This window comes from Urocampus carinirostris, chromosome 18 (assembly GCF_059441175.1).
Source record: "Urocampus carinirostris isolate Australia breed hairy pipefish chromosome 18, RoL_Ucar_1.0, whole genome shotgun sequence".
NCBI lineage: Eukaryota > Metazoa > Chordata > Actinopteri > Syngnathiformes > Syngnathidae > Urocampus > Urocampus carinirostris.
Window position 1 is genome coordinate 2374073 of NC_142366.1, and position 18904 is coordinate 2392976.

The 18904-nt window shown below is 39.2% G+C and overlaps 1 protein-coding gene across 4 annotated transcripts in view; it reads right to left on the reverse strand.

Annotated features, from left to right (window-relative positions):
* Positions 1 to 18904, reverse strand: part of zbtb14 (zinc finger and BTB domain containing 14) — a 34227-nt gene that overhangs the window by 14176 nt on the left and 1147 nt on the right. Inside the window, exons 1-2 of one of the 4 annotated variants that reach the window (XM_088322019.1) lie at positions 17555 to 17711; positions 119 to 307 (exon numbers count right to left, since the gene is read on the reverse strand). In XM_088322019.1, the coding sequence (XP_088178145.1) occupies positions 119 to 307 (189 nt within the window). In that variant the 5' untranslated portion in view covers positions 17555 to 17711. Of the gene's footprint in view, positions 1 to 118; positions 308 to 9604; positions 10203 to 16704; positions 17409 to 17554; positions 17712 to 18904 lie in introns of those variants that run through there. The other 3 variants (XM_088322021.1, XM_088322018.1, XM_088322020.1) reach the window with 3 other exon arrangements.

Below are 18904 nucleotides of genomic sequence, written 5' to 3' on the forward strand. Positions count from 1 at the left end.
ATTTGAATTTTAAACAAATATTCTATGTTTCTATGTTTTCTATGTTTCGGCCTCCTCTTAATACCAATAATCGATATCGGCCTTGAAAAACCCATATTGGTAGATCCCTAGTTTCTACCTCGTGCTTCTTAAAGAGCTTTTTGAAGTAATTGGAGCAGGCGGCCAGGACACAACGGTGAGCGCGGAACTTGACGTCTTCGACCACCACAGCAATGTCGCAGTGCTCGCCCTCCAAGCGTTGCTCGTTCAGCAACTTCAGAAAGACGTTCTTGTGCTCCTCATCCACGTATTTCACCGTCTCGGCCATCTGTCACATCACGTTCCCATAAGGTGCAGAAACACAAAAATCGTCTTCTTTTATCTCGTGCTATCTATAGCTTAGAACTAAATGAACGCATCAAATCTTGAATCCCTGGTTTATAAGCTAGATTCACACTGGAGAACATAAAGCTCAATTACAATTGTTTGGGTGAAATTCGATATTTTAGAGTGATTGTTGACTAAATGTGACTTAATCTCCTGTGTGAAAGCCACTAAAGTTTCAGGCATGTGCAGGAGAGGACACCTAACGTCAGACATTATGTGCTCGTATTGTTAACTACCATGAGAGCAGGGGTCGGGAACCAATAGTTTGAGAGCCATAAATGCATCTTTTAATGAGTACATATTGCTAAACGATAAAATCTTACTTGTGCAAATCTCATTCGTAGCATCCAAACCTCAATAAGCACGAAGTAAAGTCTAGTAAACACGCAGCTGACGTTGCAGTAGTAGTAGAGATAAAATCGGGCCTAAAAAAATTCAGCCCGACTCGACCAGCGTTGTGGGTATATAAACCTGAGCCTGCCTAAATCTGATGGATTAACTTGATTTGATAACCGAGCCCATGATAAATACAAAGCTTTAATTTGGCCATGCGTACTTCAGCGCTGAACTGTGCATTACGGATAAACAACGCTGCTTGGGGTTAACTTGGGGCCAAGTCCCTCACATTAAGTGTGCATTGTAGCGCCACAATGAACAGTTCGGGTGCGCATTTGGGCGGCATGCAGCGAACAAAAGTGAAACTGAACAAAATGGCACCGAAAAGAAAATGATATTCTGCAGATTACAAGCTGCAAATAGTGAAATATTTGGCCAAAAAGCAGAAAGTTTGTAGAGCTTGTAAGCTGTTGGCAAGAAGCAGAAATTATGTCTGACGTGAGGGAGATGGAAGGAGGAAGCGGCGCGTCTTTTACCCCAACATCGAGGATTGACAATTTATTTGGATTTGGTCATTTGAACTAAAACTGATTATTTTCTTTATCAAAATGATTACTTGAGTAAAAGTAAGTGCATGCTTTGCAGATCCCTCCACGATGAGGGAAAAAAAAAAAAGGCAAAATAACGGCGAGCAAAAAGCCCAACCGGTACAACCTGATGATTGACAATTTAAGCCCGGGTCGGGTTCAACCCAAGATCTTACCTCTAGCTAATACCAATCATGGTTTGGTCAAGTATATGAAGAGCAAACTCCCCACTACAGTTTACATTCATGGTGTCACACCAACAGACCCCGTTTTGGCTGTCCATCGCTAAGCATTCATTTCGATGGAAACTCATCAAACAATTTAGGTTCACTGATGAGACAATGAAAAAAAAACAGACAAACTGTTAACGTACCGACACACCAGCCAAGAACACAGAGCAATTTGATTGGGTGAGCGGTAGGGGTGGGGAGAGCTATGCACACTGTCGCTGCCCAGCGCCGTTTGAATCAAAGGTAATTATGTTAGTATCCTCGTTTGTAGTGTTTTGTGTCATTTTAACAAAATAACTCTCCTTGCATCTTCTTTTGAAACCATTATTTATGAAAAAAATGAAGGTCAAAATGAGACTCAACCATCCTAAGTAATTGCGGGAGGGAAACAAGTTTACAGTAGTATATTCATAAATGTTATCAAATCACCTAAAGTGACACAGTGAAATAAAATGCATTGAAAATTAGATTGTTTTGAGAGTGGGTTTGCAGTTTTGCAGAAATTTTTATCAATATATATAGTATGGCTCTCTCAAAAAGTGAAACCTGCACTAAAGGATACTATCGCTTTAAGATTTAACTCGAGCAACATGTTGCGAATCAGCGATGTGATGTTGGGTATTCTGTACGAAATTAACAAGTATTCATCTTCTATGAACGTGTGATTGTATAAGGGTAAAGGTGATAAGTATGAATGTAGCAATTCGAGAGGTATCAGTTTATTGTCTGTAAGCTGTATGGAAGAGTCTTGATTAAAAGAGTGAGAGGAAGAACGGATGAGGTAGTGATAGAGAAGCAGAGTGGTTTCAGGAAAGGAAGAGGATGTGTGGATCAGGTGTTTGCAGTACGACAGGTGCGCGAGAAATATTTTGCAAAAGGTAAGGATGTTTATTTGGATTTCATGGACTTGGAAAAAGCGTATGACAGAGTTGATAGAGAAGCCTTGTGGCAGGTGATGGTAATGTATGGATTGGGTGGAAAGTTGTGGAAGCATTGAAGTTTTTATGTGAACAGCAGAGCATGTGTAAGAGTAGTGAGTGAGACAAGTGAGTGGTTCCTTGTGTTGACTGATGTGAGACAGGGGTGTGTGATGTCGCCATTGCTGTTTAATGTGTACATGGATGGTGTGGTGAGAGAGGTGAATGCAAGAGTATTTGGCAGAGGTGTAGAGATGATGGATAACAGTGGAACGGTGTGGCAGGTAAGTCAGTTGTTGTTTGCAGATGACACAGCGCTTGTGGCTGATTCTGAGGAAACATTGAGAAGGTTGGTAATTGAGTTTGGAAGAGTATGTGATAAGCGTAAGTCAGGGGTCGGCAACCTATGGCCCGCGTGCCAGCAATGGTACGCGAGGGGTTAACCAGTGGCACGCGAGCGCACGGAAAAGTAATGTTTTTTTTTTTAAATGTGCATTTTTACCAGAAATTTAGACATTTTTATTGGGCGCTTTCATTGTTTAGCGGCTTTACGGTGAGCTTGTGTCTGCGCGGTGCCTCGCAGAGGAGGAGAGATCTGTTTTAACCTTCCCACAGAAACACCGGCGCGCGATAAATGAACGAACCACGACAGCCAAATCATGACGGCTCCTCGAGCGAAAAATCTCGTTCTTTCCAGCCAGCGTGGACAGACGAATGGGGCTTTGTGAAAAAAATGACCGTGCTGTTAGTGCATTATGCCTCGAGAGCGTTGTACCTCGCACGTCAAGTGTTAAACGTCATTACGAGACGAAATATGAACATGAATTCAAGGACGAGTCTGAAAAGGCGGATACATTAAAACGCGCTGTGTCAAGGTACGGTGTCATGCCCAAATCCGACTCCCCTGCAAAATCCTTCCCCCTTGTATGAACGCGCATTCTGCTGTGCTCTGACAAAAGCGATCGCATTCTATATACAGGAATGTCTCAGAAAATTAGAATATTGTGATAAAGTTCTTTATTTTCTGTAATGCAATTAAAAAAAAACAAAAATGTCATACATTCTGGATTCATTACACATCAACTGAACTATTTCAAGCCTTTTATTATTTTAATATTGCTGAATTTGGCTTACAGCTTAAGAAAACTCAAAAATCCTATCTCAAAATATTAGAATATCATGAAAAAGTATACAAGTAGGCTATTCAACTAATCACCTGAATCATCTAATTAATTCGAAACACCTTGCGAGGGTTTCCTGAGCCTTAAAAACACTCAGCTTGGTTCAGTAAACTAAATCACAAGTATGGGGAAGACTGCTGATCTGACTGCTGTCCAGAGGACCATCATTGATACCCTCCATCAGGAGGGTAAGACACAAAAAGAAATTTCTCAAAGAGCAGGCTGTTCACAGAGTGCAGTTTCAAAGCATATCCACAAAAAGTCTGTTGGAAGGGAAAATTGTGGCCGGAAACGCTGCACAACCAAGAGAGATGACCGCAGCCTTAACAAAATTGTGAAGAAGAGCCGCTTCCAGAATTTGGGGGAGCTTCAAAGACAGTGGGCTGAAGCTGGAGTCCAGGTATCAAAAGCCACAGTTCACAGACGTGTCCGGGAAATGGGCTACAATAGCCGTATTCCCATGGTCAAGCCACTTCTGAACTCAAGACAACGGAAGAAGCGTCTGACTTGGGCTATGGAGAAGAAGCACTGGACAGTTGCAGAGTGGTCCTCTTTTCAGACGAAAGCAAGTTTTGCATTTCATTTGGAAGTCAAGGCGCCAGAGTCTGGAGAAAGGCTGGAGAGGAGCAAAATCCAAGTTGCTTGAAATCCAGTGTGAAGTTCCCATAGTCAGCAATGGTTTGGGGAGCCATGTCAGCTGCTGGTGTTGGTCCACTGTGTTTCGTCAAGTCCAGAGTGAATGCAACTGTGTACCAAGAGATTTTAGAGCACTACATGCATATTCTAATTTTCTGAGACAGTCCTGTAATAAGTTTATTAAAACAATAAAGCGAGCTAATTAAAACAATTAAGCGATTGTAGTCTATATAACGCGTTTATTAAAACAATAAAGCGCGACCGTATTCTACAAAATGCGTTTGTTAACGCGGAGGAAAAAGTCACCAACACCGGAGATGAATCAATGCACGCTATGATATCCACGATCACAACTAATTGTACACAAATAGCTTTTATTTGATGTACTATAATAGCCATAAGTAATTTATTTTATTGTGAATGAAACCCTGGTTGCATTGGATCCCGCGGTGTAAACAAATCTATTTTTTTTTCCCATTTAAAATTGGACTTCCCTGCCTATGCTGTTTGCAAAATAAGACACACTTTAAACCCATCAATTTTTTTGGGCTTTAGGATCCAACTACAGTGGAATACCTCCACTTTGTGATGTGTTACTGAAGAGGTGTTTTGACAAATCTAGTTCGTTTTATTACTACTATTATTTTCATTAATAATAGTAATATTATGAGAAACGTTCTGAAGCTCTTCAAAATCACTGTGCTGACATATTTATGTCACAGAAGGTTACTCTAGAAGTCACAAATCTAGATCTCAAACAGGGTCCATATTAGCAGGGGAGTCAGATTTTGGCAGGTAAAATGCCTGGCAAATCCCCCCCTGCTAGCTCCTGAATAAAAAGTCCTGATGTGTGTGTGTGTGTGTGTGTGTGTGTTTCAAGTTTTGATAGTTTCTGAAATAGGATTTTATTGATGAATGGTATGGTAGCTGTCCATATCACTTCTTTTTTGATTGTAGTTTATTGTTGATGAAGAATCGTTGAAGTCATGTATGTCTACAGGCCTTTCCACATGTTGCTCACATTAATTTTTTAGTTTGTTGATGAACAAGAATAGTGGAAGATAAAATTGGTCAGTTATACGATTTCAATGTATATCCATGTTGTATATTTGGAGTGGTGTTAAATTACAGCTCTGTTGGATATAAAAAAATTGTTGTGCGAGTCATTAATCTTGGTGTGGCACACTAATTTACAAGGAAATTTGAAAGTGGCACTCCACACCGAAAAGGTTGCTGACTCCTGGTGTAAGTTATGTGTGAATGTTGGGAAGAGTAAGGTGTTCACGTGTTGGAGTGGGCATGTCTTTGGAAGTATGGTTGAATGGACAGGTGCTGGAAGAAGTTGAAAGCTTTAGGTACTTGGGTTGTGATGTGGCTGCAGTTGGTGGAATGGAGTGCGAGGTATTGCACAGAGTGAATCAAGGAAGCAAGGTTTTGGGTGCTCTGAGGAGAGTGATGAGCAACAAGAGTATGAGTATGGATGTTATGAGGGGACTGTATGAGATTGTGATTGTGCCGACTGTGTTGTATCGTGCAGAGACTTGGAGCCTAAACGCAGATTTGAGAAGGAAATTAAATGTTTTTGAGATGAAGTGTTTGAGAAGTATGTAAGGAGTGACAAGATTGGATAGATTGAGAAATAAAATTGTGAGAGACAGAACTGGAGTAGTAGTGGAACTGAGCAAGCGTGTGGATAAGAGAGTACTCGGTTGGTTTGGACGCATGGAGAGGATGGATGAGGAGAAAATGTTGAAGAGGATTTACAGAGCAGAAGTAAATGGAAGGCCAAGAGGAAGGCCGCGTTTGACGTGGATGGATAGAGTTATGAGTGCACTGCAGGAAAGAGGTCTAAATATAATGGAAGCTCGAGCTCTTGTTGGTGATAGGAATGAGTGGATAGTTGTTGTGAAAGGAAAGTAGGATGCTTGGACGCGTTCGAAGGGATGGGCAGGGGTAAACCAGTGAAACATGACAGGACCTGCTGTTGAACAGAAGTGTGTTGTGTCACCCTGACCAGAGTGACATGGCCGCTTTCTTGTGTCCCGTCTCATCTGGAGGGACAAATGCATGACAAACTTGGGTGCCGAGGTACCCGACTTGTTTGGGTGTTTGGGCATTTGGGTTGGCTATGGTCCCCAAAAAATTGTGTGTGATTTTTTTTTGCTACTTTTTCCCTTTTTTTCTCCTTTGTTTTTGTGTATGTGTTTGTCTTGCTGTCGGTCACCCCTCTCGATGGATATTACCAGGGTAAATAGATAGATAGATGAACGTGTGATTTAATGACCCTCCGTGTTATCTTCCGCGGTGGTTGTTGAATTCTTGGCTTCCTCCTGCCTGGTTTAAGGCAGAATTATGAAGTTTACCACCTATAAATTATGTGCAGGTCGCATACATGAGTCTCGAGCCTTCACAGGGCAAACACATTCCAAAATATCGGAGATGTTCCGTTCAAACGGACTTTAACAGTTGGGATACAGGTCAAGTTTGTGCAAAAAAAATCCCATTTCCCTGCAGTGTAAATCTAGCAATACAGTACTTTAATTGTAAGTCTCCGAAAACACACCAGTCTTTCAGCTAAGGCACACTTTTTTGCCATTAATTCACTAGTCTGCGCCCCGTGATACAAAGAAATATTATTATTATATTATGAGAAACGTAATCAGATAAGTAAGATAAGTAATCATTGTACTAGAAAATCACAATGACCCAGCACTGGTGGGGGTATTTTCAGAACAGGTCTGCGGGCACCTCAGCTGTACTCAGGGGCACCCGGGTGCACCACGTTGGAGAGCCCCGGTGTACAGTACATGTAAGATTAAGCTCATATAATAATAGTAGCATTTAACGCAGAGGGGTAAAAAAACGACAATATATGTATTAATCGTGATTACTTGTGTGACAATTAATCGTCTCCGGAATTCATAATGGTGACAGCCCTACCACCAAGCTAAAATTAGTTTGACACCTCTGGTTTAGGCTCACTACAGAAATGAAAAACTTAGATGGATAAGCTACTACAGGGAGTGCAGAATTATTAGGCAAGTTGTATTTTTGAGGATTAATTTTATTATTGAACAACAACCATGTTCTTAATGAACCCAAAAGTCTCATTAATATCAAAGCTGAATATTTTGGAAGTTGGAGTGGGGCTTTTTTAGTTTTAGCTATTTTAGGAGGATATCTGTGTGTGCAGGTGACTATTACTGTGCATAATTATTAGGCAACTTAACAAAAAACAAATGTATACCCATTTCAATAATTTATTTTCATCAGGGAAACCAATATAACAGCTCAACATTCACATATATACATTTCTGACATTCAAAAACAAAACAAAAACAAATCAGTGACCAATATAGCCACCTTTCTTTGCAAGGACACTCAAAAGCCTGCCATCCATGGATTCTGTCAGTGCTTTGATCTGTTCACGTTCAACATTGCTTTCAGCAGCAACCACAGCCTCCCAGACACTGTTCAGAGAGGTGTACCGTTTTCCCTCCTTGTAAATCTCACATTTGATGAGGGACGACAGGTTCTCTATGGGGTTCAGATCAGGTGAACAAGGAGGCCATGTCATTAGTTTTTCTTCTTTTAGACCCTTTCTTGCCAGCCACGCTGTGGAGTACTTGGATGCGTGTGATGGAGCGTTGTCCTGCATGAAAATCATGTTTTTCTTGAAGTATGCGGACTTCTTCCTGTACCACTGCTTGAAGAAGGTGTCTTCCAGAAACTGGCAGTAGGACTGGGAGTTGAGCTTGAGTCCATCCTCAACCCGAAAAGGCCCCACAAGCTCATCTTTGATGATACCAGCCCATACCAGTACCCCACCTCCACCTTGCTGGCGTCTGAGGCGGACTGGAGCTCTATGCCCTTTACCGATCCAGCCACGGGCCCATCCATCTGGCCCATCAAGACTCACTCTCATTTCATCAGTCCATAAAACCTTAGAAAAATCCGTCTTGAGATTTTTCTTGGCCCAGTCTTGACGTTTCAGCTTGTGTGTCTTGTTCAGTGGTGGTCGTTTTTCAGCCTTTCTTACCTTGGCCATGTCTCTGAGTATTGCACACCTTGTGCTTTTGGGCACTCCAGTGATGTTGCAGCTCTGAAATATGGCAAAACTGGTGGCAAGTGGCATCTTGGCAGTTGTACGCTTGACTTTTCTCAGTTCACAGGCAGTTATTTTGCGCCTTGGTTTTTCTACACGCTTCTTGCGACCCTGTTGACTATTTTGAATGTAACGCTTGATTGTTCGATGATCACGCTTCAGAAGCTTGGCAATTTTAAGAGTGCTGCATCCCTCTGCAAGATATCTCACTATTTTTGACTTTTCAGAGCCTGTCAAGTCCCTCTTCTGACCCATTTTGCCAAAGGAAAGGAAGTTGCCTAATAATTATGCACACCTGATATAGGGTGTTGATGTCATTAGACCACACCCCTTCTCATTACAGAGATGCACATCACCTGATATGCTTAATTGGTAGTAGGCTTTCGAGCCTATACAGCTTGGAGTAAGACAACATGCATAAAGAGGATGATGTGGTCAAAATACTCATTTGCCTAATAATTCTGCACTCCCTGTACTTGAAACAATTAAAATGAAATGAAATGAAATGATCTGCATTTATATAGCGCTTTTCAAGTCAATGACTTCCCAAAGCGCTTTACATTGTGCTTCACATTCCCAATAGCGGCCGTGATCTGTGCAGCCATGTAAGGCGCTAACCTGCTTATTAGGGGTTCAGTGTCTTACCCAAGGACACTTCGACATGTAACACGGATAGGCCGGGATTCGAACTGGGATCCCTTAATCCTAAAACGATCGCTCTACCCCCTGAGCTACTGCCGCCCCCAAAAAACAAAACAATGTGAATGTAACATGTTCGAAAAGGAATCAGAAGAAGCATATGGTATTTGATCCTACCCCACTTCCCTAATAATTGTGTCTTATAGCTACTGTAAATATTTTGTGTATTTGCATATAACCAACACCTCAAAAATATACATGTTTACATTAGTTTTGTGGATGCACAGTCACTCCGTCGTCATCATCATCACCATTTTCACCGTCACCATCATTGCTGTCTCCATCCATTCTCAGCATACTATATAATAAGAGTATCAATTATAACAACAATACGGACACTGCCTTACTTACAAAGGAGATGGGTTCTGGACCATCGTTCGTAAGTTGAATTTGTTCGTAAGTTGCTTCAGTGCTATATTTTGTATGTTTAAGGTTTATACAAGTTTGTTTGTGGCTTGCATAAGTCACCTGTATTGTTTTGTCCTAAGAAAATAAACATTTCATAAAATAATATGCTCTATAAAAGATAAAGTTCAGTTTAACTTACTTTTGGAAGAGGTCCTCCTCCGTGGCAAAAAGTGGCCAGAAAAAAGCGTTGCGACCATTTTCTCAACCGCATTAAGCTTTCTTATTCCACTTTCGTTTCAAAGGAAACGGCTCGCCTCTTCTTTACATTTTACATCAACCATATTGAATGGATGCACTAGATATTAAACAATAAAAACGTCAATGTTTTTAGCGCACTACCGATACAGTACACGTTGTTATGTCTACACGAACCAGGAAGTACTAACCGGATTTCTTCTTCGAGGTAGATTCTGGGTTACCTCTCACAGCGCCACACAGAGGAAAGAAGCACTACATACAGTACTGTCCTGTACTCGGAAAAAGGTGCACACAATACAATATCTAAATTACAGCAATGGCCGGACATTTTTCGACATCCTGAAAAAAATGTTCGTATACCGTTATTCGTAACTTGAATGTTTGTAAGTGGGGGAGCCTCTGTAATTCTCATTGGTGATCAAGATGAAAACTAACTGCTATGTGGTGTGTGTTTTGGACCCAGGACCGAACCCTGTGGTACTCCGCAACAGATGTCCAAGAATCCAGATGTCAACACTCCGATTTTCACATACTGTATTGCTGCCTCCCAGGCAAATAACTTTGAATCCATTCCAAAACCACTCCTCTGATGCCATATCGTTCCAGTTTTTTTCACAGTATATTATTATTATTGGTATCAAAAGCTGTTTTTAAGTCAATAAATATTCCAGCTGTGTATCTCTTCTTTTCAACGCTATTGGTAATTTCTTCTACTGCATCGATAATGGCCATTGATTTTGATCTGTTTTCCCTAAATCCATATTGACTTTCCTAAATCAATTTATGCTTATCTATAAAATCTTCTAGTCTATTCTTATAGTTTATCTAATTTTTCAGAGAACTGAGGAAGAAGAGTTACCGATCTGTAGTTTTGTGAAAATGTGTTTGTTTCCATTTTTGTATATTGGTATAACCTTTGCTTTCTTTATTTTATTTGGAAATGTATCTGTTTGTAATGACAGATCACATTCCGTATATGGGTTAATGTTTTCACAATGTTATGCATGATCTGCTTAACTAATACCATATCTATGTCAAAACAGTAGACATTTTATTTTTACAGTTGTTTACCACGTCTAATAACTGTGGTTACGCCACACAAAAACATTGTCTTTGGGTTTATTTTTTATCAGTAACTCGTATTATTGGCTACTGCACTTGGGTATATTTGCAGCTAGTTCCGGTCCAACATTTACAAAAAACAATTAAAAGCCTCCACAATTTGATTTAAATAATAATTGTCACTGTTGTTTTCAGTGAAATAGTTTGGATATGCATTATTTACATGATTACCTTTTATCATGGTATTTAATATTCCCCAAATACCTTTAATCAGGGATCAGAATGGAGATTTTCATTTTCAGCTGAAATAGCCAGGGTCCAGGGCGGCGCCCGGTGGGGGGCTCAGGGGGGCAAAGCCCCCCTGAAGTCAACAGCATTTATCTTATTTGCTATGTGAAAATTGCACTAGAATGAATTAAATCCAACAAAACAGAAACCATGTATTATATATATATATATATATATATATATATATATATATAAATTTAAAAAATAATAATATATTGACATTAAAAGCATTTGTAATATTGAACATGATCATGATGATACAAAATAATCTATTTTAATCATGTTTATAACAAATTTTAAATTTGTTTATACTGTTCTAAATATTGTATAAACACAAAAGATAAAATCATTTCATAAATAGATTTATAAATACCTCAGATTGGGATTTTCTGTCACACAGGGGAACCAGTGGTTGACTGCTGCTAGTATTTGAAGTGGAAGGATTTGAAACGGCCAATAATGTTGAACCGGTGGCTGACGAATTTAAATGCGGATCCGAGTGCATAATTTGATCGCCGGCAAGCTATTTTTGCTTTGTGCTTGTTCATTTTAGCATGATCGATCAGTGCCACACAACCTCGCGTACCATAATTGATCAGATCGACACAGTATAGACACTTTGCTTTCCCTGGAACATCACACTTTGCGATGAACTGGCTCAAAGTTTCTGTAACTTCCTCGATCTTTGCGCCGATTTTAACGTTTACTGTGACAGTCTTCTCCAGCCATGACCACTTAAATTTATTCTTGATTCCTTTATCAATCTCGGAGACAAAAGCCTCGTCTTCTTTTCTTAGTATTTTCATATTTACTTTTTCAAACACTCATTTCACCGTTTGAAAAGACCGGAAGGAGCGCCATGTTTGAGAAAGCCAATGCTCTGAACAAAAGCTCCGCTGATTGGTTATCAGCGAACCTATCGACCAATGGTCTAAATGCTAACTTGGGGTGATGAAACAGTCACGTATCATACCTCACCCCCCCAAAATATTTTCTCATCGAATTTAGACGATTTACGGGAATGACCTTTGGGGTTCAAAAACAGCGGAAATCCGCGGAAAATTCTGATCCCTGCTTTAATATTGCTTGTATTTCTATGCAATAAATTGGTATAATATATTTCTAGCTCGTAATATGCCTGTCAATTTGTTTTTATATGTTTTATAACGGGATTCAGCTCCCTTAGTTCTTAGTTTAATACATTTCCTTTATAGTGTTTGTCTTCTAGCAAACGCTAAGTAAACCCTTGGTTATCCACGTATGCTTTACTGATTTTTTGTCAACAATATTTGTCTCATTGGACATTTTTTTATGATACTCTGTATTGAATATTTCCAAAAATGTATCAAACGCACTATCTACATCGTCTGTACCATATATTGTATTCCAGTTATGTTTAATTAAGTTTTCATTAAATCATTCAATAGTCTCTTCAGTTCTTGCTCATTTGTAAACATATTCTATCGTTGATTTCCGAATAGTAACCTTATCATCATATACTGTAAATACTGGCAGGTGGTCAGAAATATCACAGACCAATAATCCACTAACATTAGCAAATTCAATATTATTTGGAATGATACTATCAATAAGTGTTGCACAGTGTGAAGTATTTTTACTAGGTCTTAATATAGTTGGGTATAACCTCATGCTGTACATTCTGTTAATATAGTCATCAGTGGTTTTATGATTGTTTGGATTCATCAGGTCAATGTTGAAATCTCCACAGATGAAAAGTGTTTTGCTGTTATTGGTGATTGTGTTTCTTCAGCCCAATTTGTGAAGATTTTTAAACTTGAGCTTGATGATTTGTATACACAACTGATTAGAATGTTTCTCCTTTTTAGGTTATAAGTCCTAATGTTACACATTCAAGTAAATCATTGATCGCCAATGACATGTTTTGTATAATTTTAAATCTGAAGCTCTTGTCAAGTAATATTTATTTGTAGAGCCCTTAATCACAAAAGGTCTCTAAGGGCTATGCAGACAATACAGACATTGTCAACATGAAATATAGGTAATGACAGTTTTTTAAAAAATCCTCGAGCTCACAATATCCCTAAACATTTTCTAATAAAAAGAGATCGCCCACTATACATTCGTGTAGTTTTTTTGTCGTAATATTCTTGTGCACGTATATAGCGACTTTTCCTCCTGCTTTGTTTGATCCATTTATGTAGTTTAAACTATAGTTCTATTAATGAAAATCAACTCTGTGTTCATCATTAAACCAGGTTTCAGAAACTGCAATAATAATAAATGGGTTCTCAAACTGCTGCAAGTATTCTGTAATTACTCCAAAGTTTGCAAATATACTATTGTTCAGGTGAATCATTGAGAATTTCCCTTTGGATTTAATCATACAATTATAGTCATTTTCAGTGTATTACTTGCAATTTTTTTTAGCTAGTTTATAAGAAATGGTTATCCGGATTTAACTGATCTGCCAGTTCTAAAGGATTATAGTCCGTGTGCTCAAAACATCTGTTCCGGTAGCTCTTAGTCTAATATATTTAGATTGAATCCTATTTCACTATCTGTCATGAATGAGGTTTAAATCGACATTACATTAGTTTATCCTCACTTCTAGTTACTGTACATTCATTGACTTACTTATGCTATTATTCATATTCATTCAGTTCCCGAATTACCAATACTTTAGCTAGTTCAGGGGGTCCATTAAGTTTTATATATATTTTACAGTTCCTAAGCCACATGTTTTTTATTTTATGTCATTAAGAATCTTGCTTTTTTAGCTATGTCAGCATTTACTTTATTAAGTGATCATTATGATAAATACTAGTATCTTTGAGTTTTCTTCCCTGCTTCATTAATTCGACTTTGTTCTTCCCGTTAGAAAATCTTAAGATCACAGGTGGGAAACTCCTCTGTTTCATTGGTAAAGGGTGGCAACCTTCAATGTGATCCATGTTCAGTTTTATGTTTTTCAACGAGAGGAACGCCACCACCTGTTTTTCTGCACTCGCAGCAGCCTCCTCGCTGGGCTCCACCCTGTTTTCGGTACTGGGCGAAGCTGCCCTTGCATACAAGTTGGGTTTGATCCTCAGCCTGGTCACAATGACATCGTTCATCCTTGAATATTGCTCCAACTCAGCAATTTTCGTTTCCAATTTACAATTCTTTATCTTTCTCCACAACTTGCATCCCAAGTTATTTCACCTCCACCAACAGTTTAGGTTGCAGATCCTGTTTGTTTGTAATATATTCTACCTTGTTTGCAAGGAAGTCCTAGTTTTGTTCAAATTCTCTGTCTCGTCCGAGGCATGATTTATTTTTGGCCCTATAAATACCTCCAATCAAGACCCTCTCAAGTCGACCTGCTCGTATCAGCTCGCCCGTCAGTTGACCACGCTAGTTAGCCTAACTTCCCTCTGCACCACGGCTCGAAACCTCTCCTCGCAGCGAAAATCCACCTTGCACGTGGAAAAAGCCACAGCCAAAAGCAGCCGGGAACAAAATAACATTAAAAAAAAAGGGGGAAAAAAGAGAGTCAAGGTAGTCCTCGGTTGCTCAAACATAAAAAGTTTCACGAATAAAGTTTTTCACAAATGCCAATCACTTATGCTTATTGTTGACATTGCAGCCCTTAAGGGGACATGTGCGGACACTTCTGAAGGTTTTTCATTTTCCTCATGCAGGTTTTTTTTTAGCTTTTCCTTACCCAGGTTTCAGTTTAGGGGATGTTATAATTGTGGCCTGTGCATCCCTTTGAAACTGTGATTAAAGGCAATACCTGGGGGTCGGAAAACTATGGCTCATGAGCCAAAATCACTCTTTTTATCAGTACATATGGCTCAGAGATATTATAGAACTTCAGTGTTCTCGTTTGCCCGCGTCCCAGCGTCCTAGACGCATTTTTGCTGGGGACGCATAGTGTAAAATCAACGTGTGTCCCTGGGACGCAACTTTTTTGACACAAAATTGTCATTATTACCTGATTACTTTTTTCAACAAAGATCTACCGCACTCCAAACTTTTCGTCAGGCAGATCCGCCATTGTTGTTTTGGTCACGCGGTTCAAGTTTTTGTCTGCACGCCGATCTCTACAAACGCGATCTCGTTGATTCGAGATTACGTCATTGTTGTGGTGGTTGTCGTTGAGTGAAGGTGAAGGTTGAGTATGGCTCCGAAAAAACAATTCGTATTAGGTGAAATACAACACAAAATTGGTCATTTCTTCAGTCTCAGTAATAAGTCGAAATTGATAACAGCAATAATTCCGGCACGAAAAAACAGCCGAGAAATTCTTCGGAAGATCGCGAAGGCAAGGAAAACATGTGTGTTGAAGCGAACGATTCGACAAAAGAAAATAAACAAAAGAATACTAGCAAGAAAAGGACTTCTCTGCCAAAATGGACTAAATTATATTCCTGGTTATGCTATGAGGAGGATGATAATAGATTGGACCTTGAGAAGGCATTACAACTGTGGCGGGACAGCAAACCACGAAGAATATATGAACAGAAAAAGCAGTGATAACTGCTTTGTATTACCAATTAACTGTGATGATTAAAACTGCATTAATATATTGACTAATATTTCAGCAATATTATTTTGTATAATGTACAATATTGTGAACTGAAAAATCTGAAGTGATAACTGCTTTGTATTACCAATTAACTGTGATTAAAACTAAATGAAAATATAGATTAATATAATTATTTCAGCAATATTATTTTGTCAAATGTACAATATTGTTGTGAACTGAAAAATCTTGAAGTGATAAATGATTTGTATTACCAATAATCTGTGATGATAAAAACTGAATGAATATATAGATTTATATTATATATTTGTCGCCGATTTACAATGTCAACCTCGATAACACTAAATTTTGGGGACCCATAGATCTCTGTTAGGACCCATAGATTTTTTTAGCATGCAGGTCCCCGGGACCCATCACTTTTCAGAGGTAAAATGAACACTGGAACTTGTGCAATCTTTTTAACGTATGAAGCCAAGGCAATATTGATGCACAAATGATTCGTTCCAGTATATATAAGATATAGTTTTAACTAATGTTTACAGTCGAGGTGTCACACAAACAGACCCCTTTGTGGTTGTGAATCGCTAAATAATCCTTTATATGGAAGCTCATTACACAATATCTACATTGTTTGAACACTTCATGATGAAAAGCCGCAGAATCAATTTTGACCTAAAACAAACATTTTATCAAGAAAATTCTAGCAAAGCACCTAGAGCAACTTAATTGGGTGAGCGGTAGGAATACACAGATCCACATTCTCTTTACTTTGCCCAGTGCCACCAGCAATGAAGATAAATACGTCGGTATCCTCGTTTGCGGTATTTTGTGACATTTTTACAAAATAACTTTGCTTGCACCTTTTTTAACATCATTATTTAGGACAAAACTGTCAAAATAAGCATCCACAACCTTAAATAACGGCGGGAGGGGGACAAATTTTAAGTCGTGTATTTATAATGTTATGGGTCGCAGGCTCTTTATAGATTATATCAAATCAAACGTCCCAAAGTAAAATAAAATGTGCTTAACAATTTGCTTTTGTGTGGAGAGCAGGTTTGTTATATTTTGTCTTAAAATATATGTTGTGGATCTCTCAAAAAAAAAACGTACATTTTTACTTTTATGGCGAATTGGGTCAAAAAGGTTCCCAACCCCTGGGCTATACAAATAAATGTTACCTGACTTGAATGTTCTGAGCTGGAAGCACGGAAGAAGACTGTTGGGGTCGTGTATGTCTAATCTCGTAGCATTTAATGTCTCACAACTTTAGTACTAATGACAATGAAGATAATTCTATTCGATTTGACAAGCCACTCCCTGGTAAAAAAAAATGTAATAAAAACTGAAGATGAAAATTAGATAAGGGAAAATAAGATAAGACTAAGGATAGTTGAGCAAAACTGTTAAGTTTTATGTTGAAGCGATTGTTAATGAACGCGGGCACGCGCCTCCAAGCTTCTTTGCGTGCCCATGTGACGTCACGCGCATACTTTTTTTTTAACTAAAGCTAACTATTAGCCCGCGGTTGCTAACGGGTTAAAGGGACACAGAAACTAAACTACGAACACAACATGTATAATAGGCGTTTGAATGGAGGTGGGAACCGTCTGGGACTGAGCCGGGAAGGGAAACATTTTGTTACTACGCCGAATCTTGACCTAAACTCGTCAAAGAGCGACGCTAATCCCACTTTAGGCCCCAAAACGACCAGAGCGAATTTGTGTCATTCCCGGTGGTGTTTTCCTGACGCTCGTTGTTTTTTTAATGCCGTCAATGGCGGCCGCGCGGCCTTATAGCGACATTAGCATAAAACGTCGAAAGTGTGACTCAAGCATGCCGACTCGATTGTGTTCTTCACCCGGCTCGGTAGTCGTCTGCGCGCGGCCGACCCCGGGAGCGAGACGCAGGCACGCGAGAGGCACGAAGGAGCGAGCGGGCGGCCATGAGCGGGAATCGAGAACGCGCAACCATCCCCGCGAACTGGGGCGCGGGCGCGGCGCTGCTTGGCGGGCTCGGCTCGGTTCTCACCTCCGTATGGTCAGCCGTCGAGATGCTTTTTAGGGCCGCCCGAACTTTGGATCTCGCGGCCGCCGGTGGCTTTCTCGTTGCGGTCGGAGTTGATGGTGTTAATGTCGTGCTTTTGCGCCTGCACGCTAAGATCCCAGACGGAGCGCTTGCCGGCTCATCACGCATGCGCAGTGCCGGTTTTTTAGGGGGAAAAAGGTTCCCACATTTGCACGGTGCTGTTTCTGACTACAGGTTTTTTGCGTTTCGATGACGTCACGATCAGTTATTTAGAAATATAACTTTCTTTACTGTCATTGACATCAACGTAGTTATTATGTTGGTCCGTGCAGCCCTTGAGACTTTTCGTGATGTTCCCTCAGGACTGCTGAGGTGCCCGCGGACCTGTTCTGAAAATGGCTCACCAGTGCTTGGTCAAGTTGATTTCCCAGTGACATTTTTTATGATGGTTGACTGAGTCTATTTAGCCCCTATTTTTAATAATTAACCTAGTAATTGCGTTATAAGTTGTTGTTTTCGAAATTTAAATTGATACATTCCAGTTAATTGGCTTCATGAACAAAAAAAAATGATTCAAGTTATTTTAAAGTTAGTTATTTTAAAGCATTTAAGAGAGCAAAATGCGACTTTGTGTATGAAAATCATTTGTTTATTTGTCTTTTATTTGTTTTATTTTACAGAAAATACAACATACTAAATTCCAATTTATGGATTGTATAAAGCAAATGAGCATATAATTTTTTTAGTTAGATAGCTGGCTCCCTTTTAGCTTTGTGGCTAGATATCTTCCTACTTTTTCAGCTATTTAGTAATCTTGCTAGATTTTGTTTTACTTGTTTTCATGCTATCTGGAAATATCTAAATTTGAACTGTTTTTAAAGACTTTCAAAGTCAATTTTCCAATTTTATTGGTACCATTTAAAGAAGAAATCCACTATGAATCATGTATTTTGCAGATTCACAAATATTTCTGTGATCTGCATAAACAATTTATTTTTATTTCCATAATTTATCAAGACTTGTGATTTTTAGATCTTGAGTAAATCTAAATATATGTGGATCTGAGCAATATGTGTGTAAATATTTTTTCAGATATTTTATCATTGTGTTTTATTGAACAACATTGAAGATCGCTTTGACACAATGAAAGGTAGTCTGTGTAAAGTTTATATAGAAGTTAAATTTATGTTTCCCTTAAAAAACTCAAACTATAGCTATTAGTAGATAAACCCTTGGTAACAAAAGTGATTACACCCTAAAGTAAATGTTCCTGAAGTTTAATATTTTGTGTGGCCAATTTGATTTTGCAGAACCACCTTAATCTTTGTGGCTATGGATTTCACCAGAGCCTCA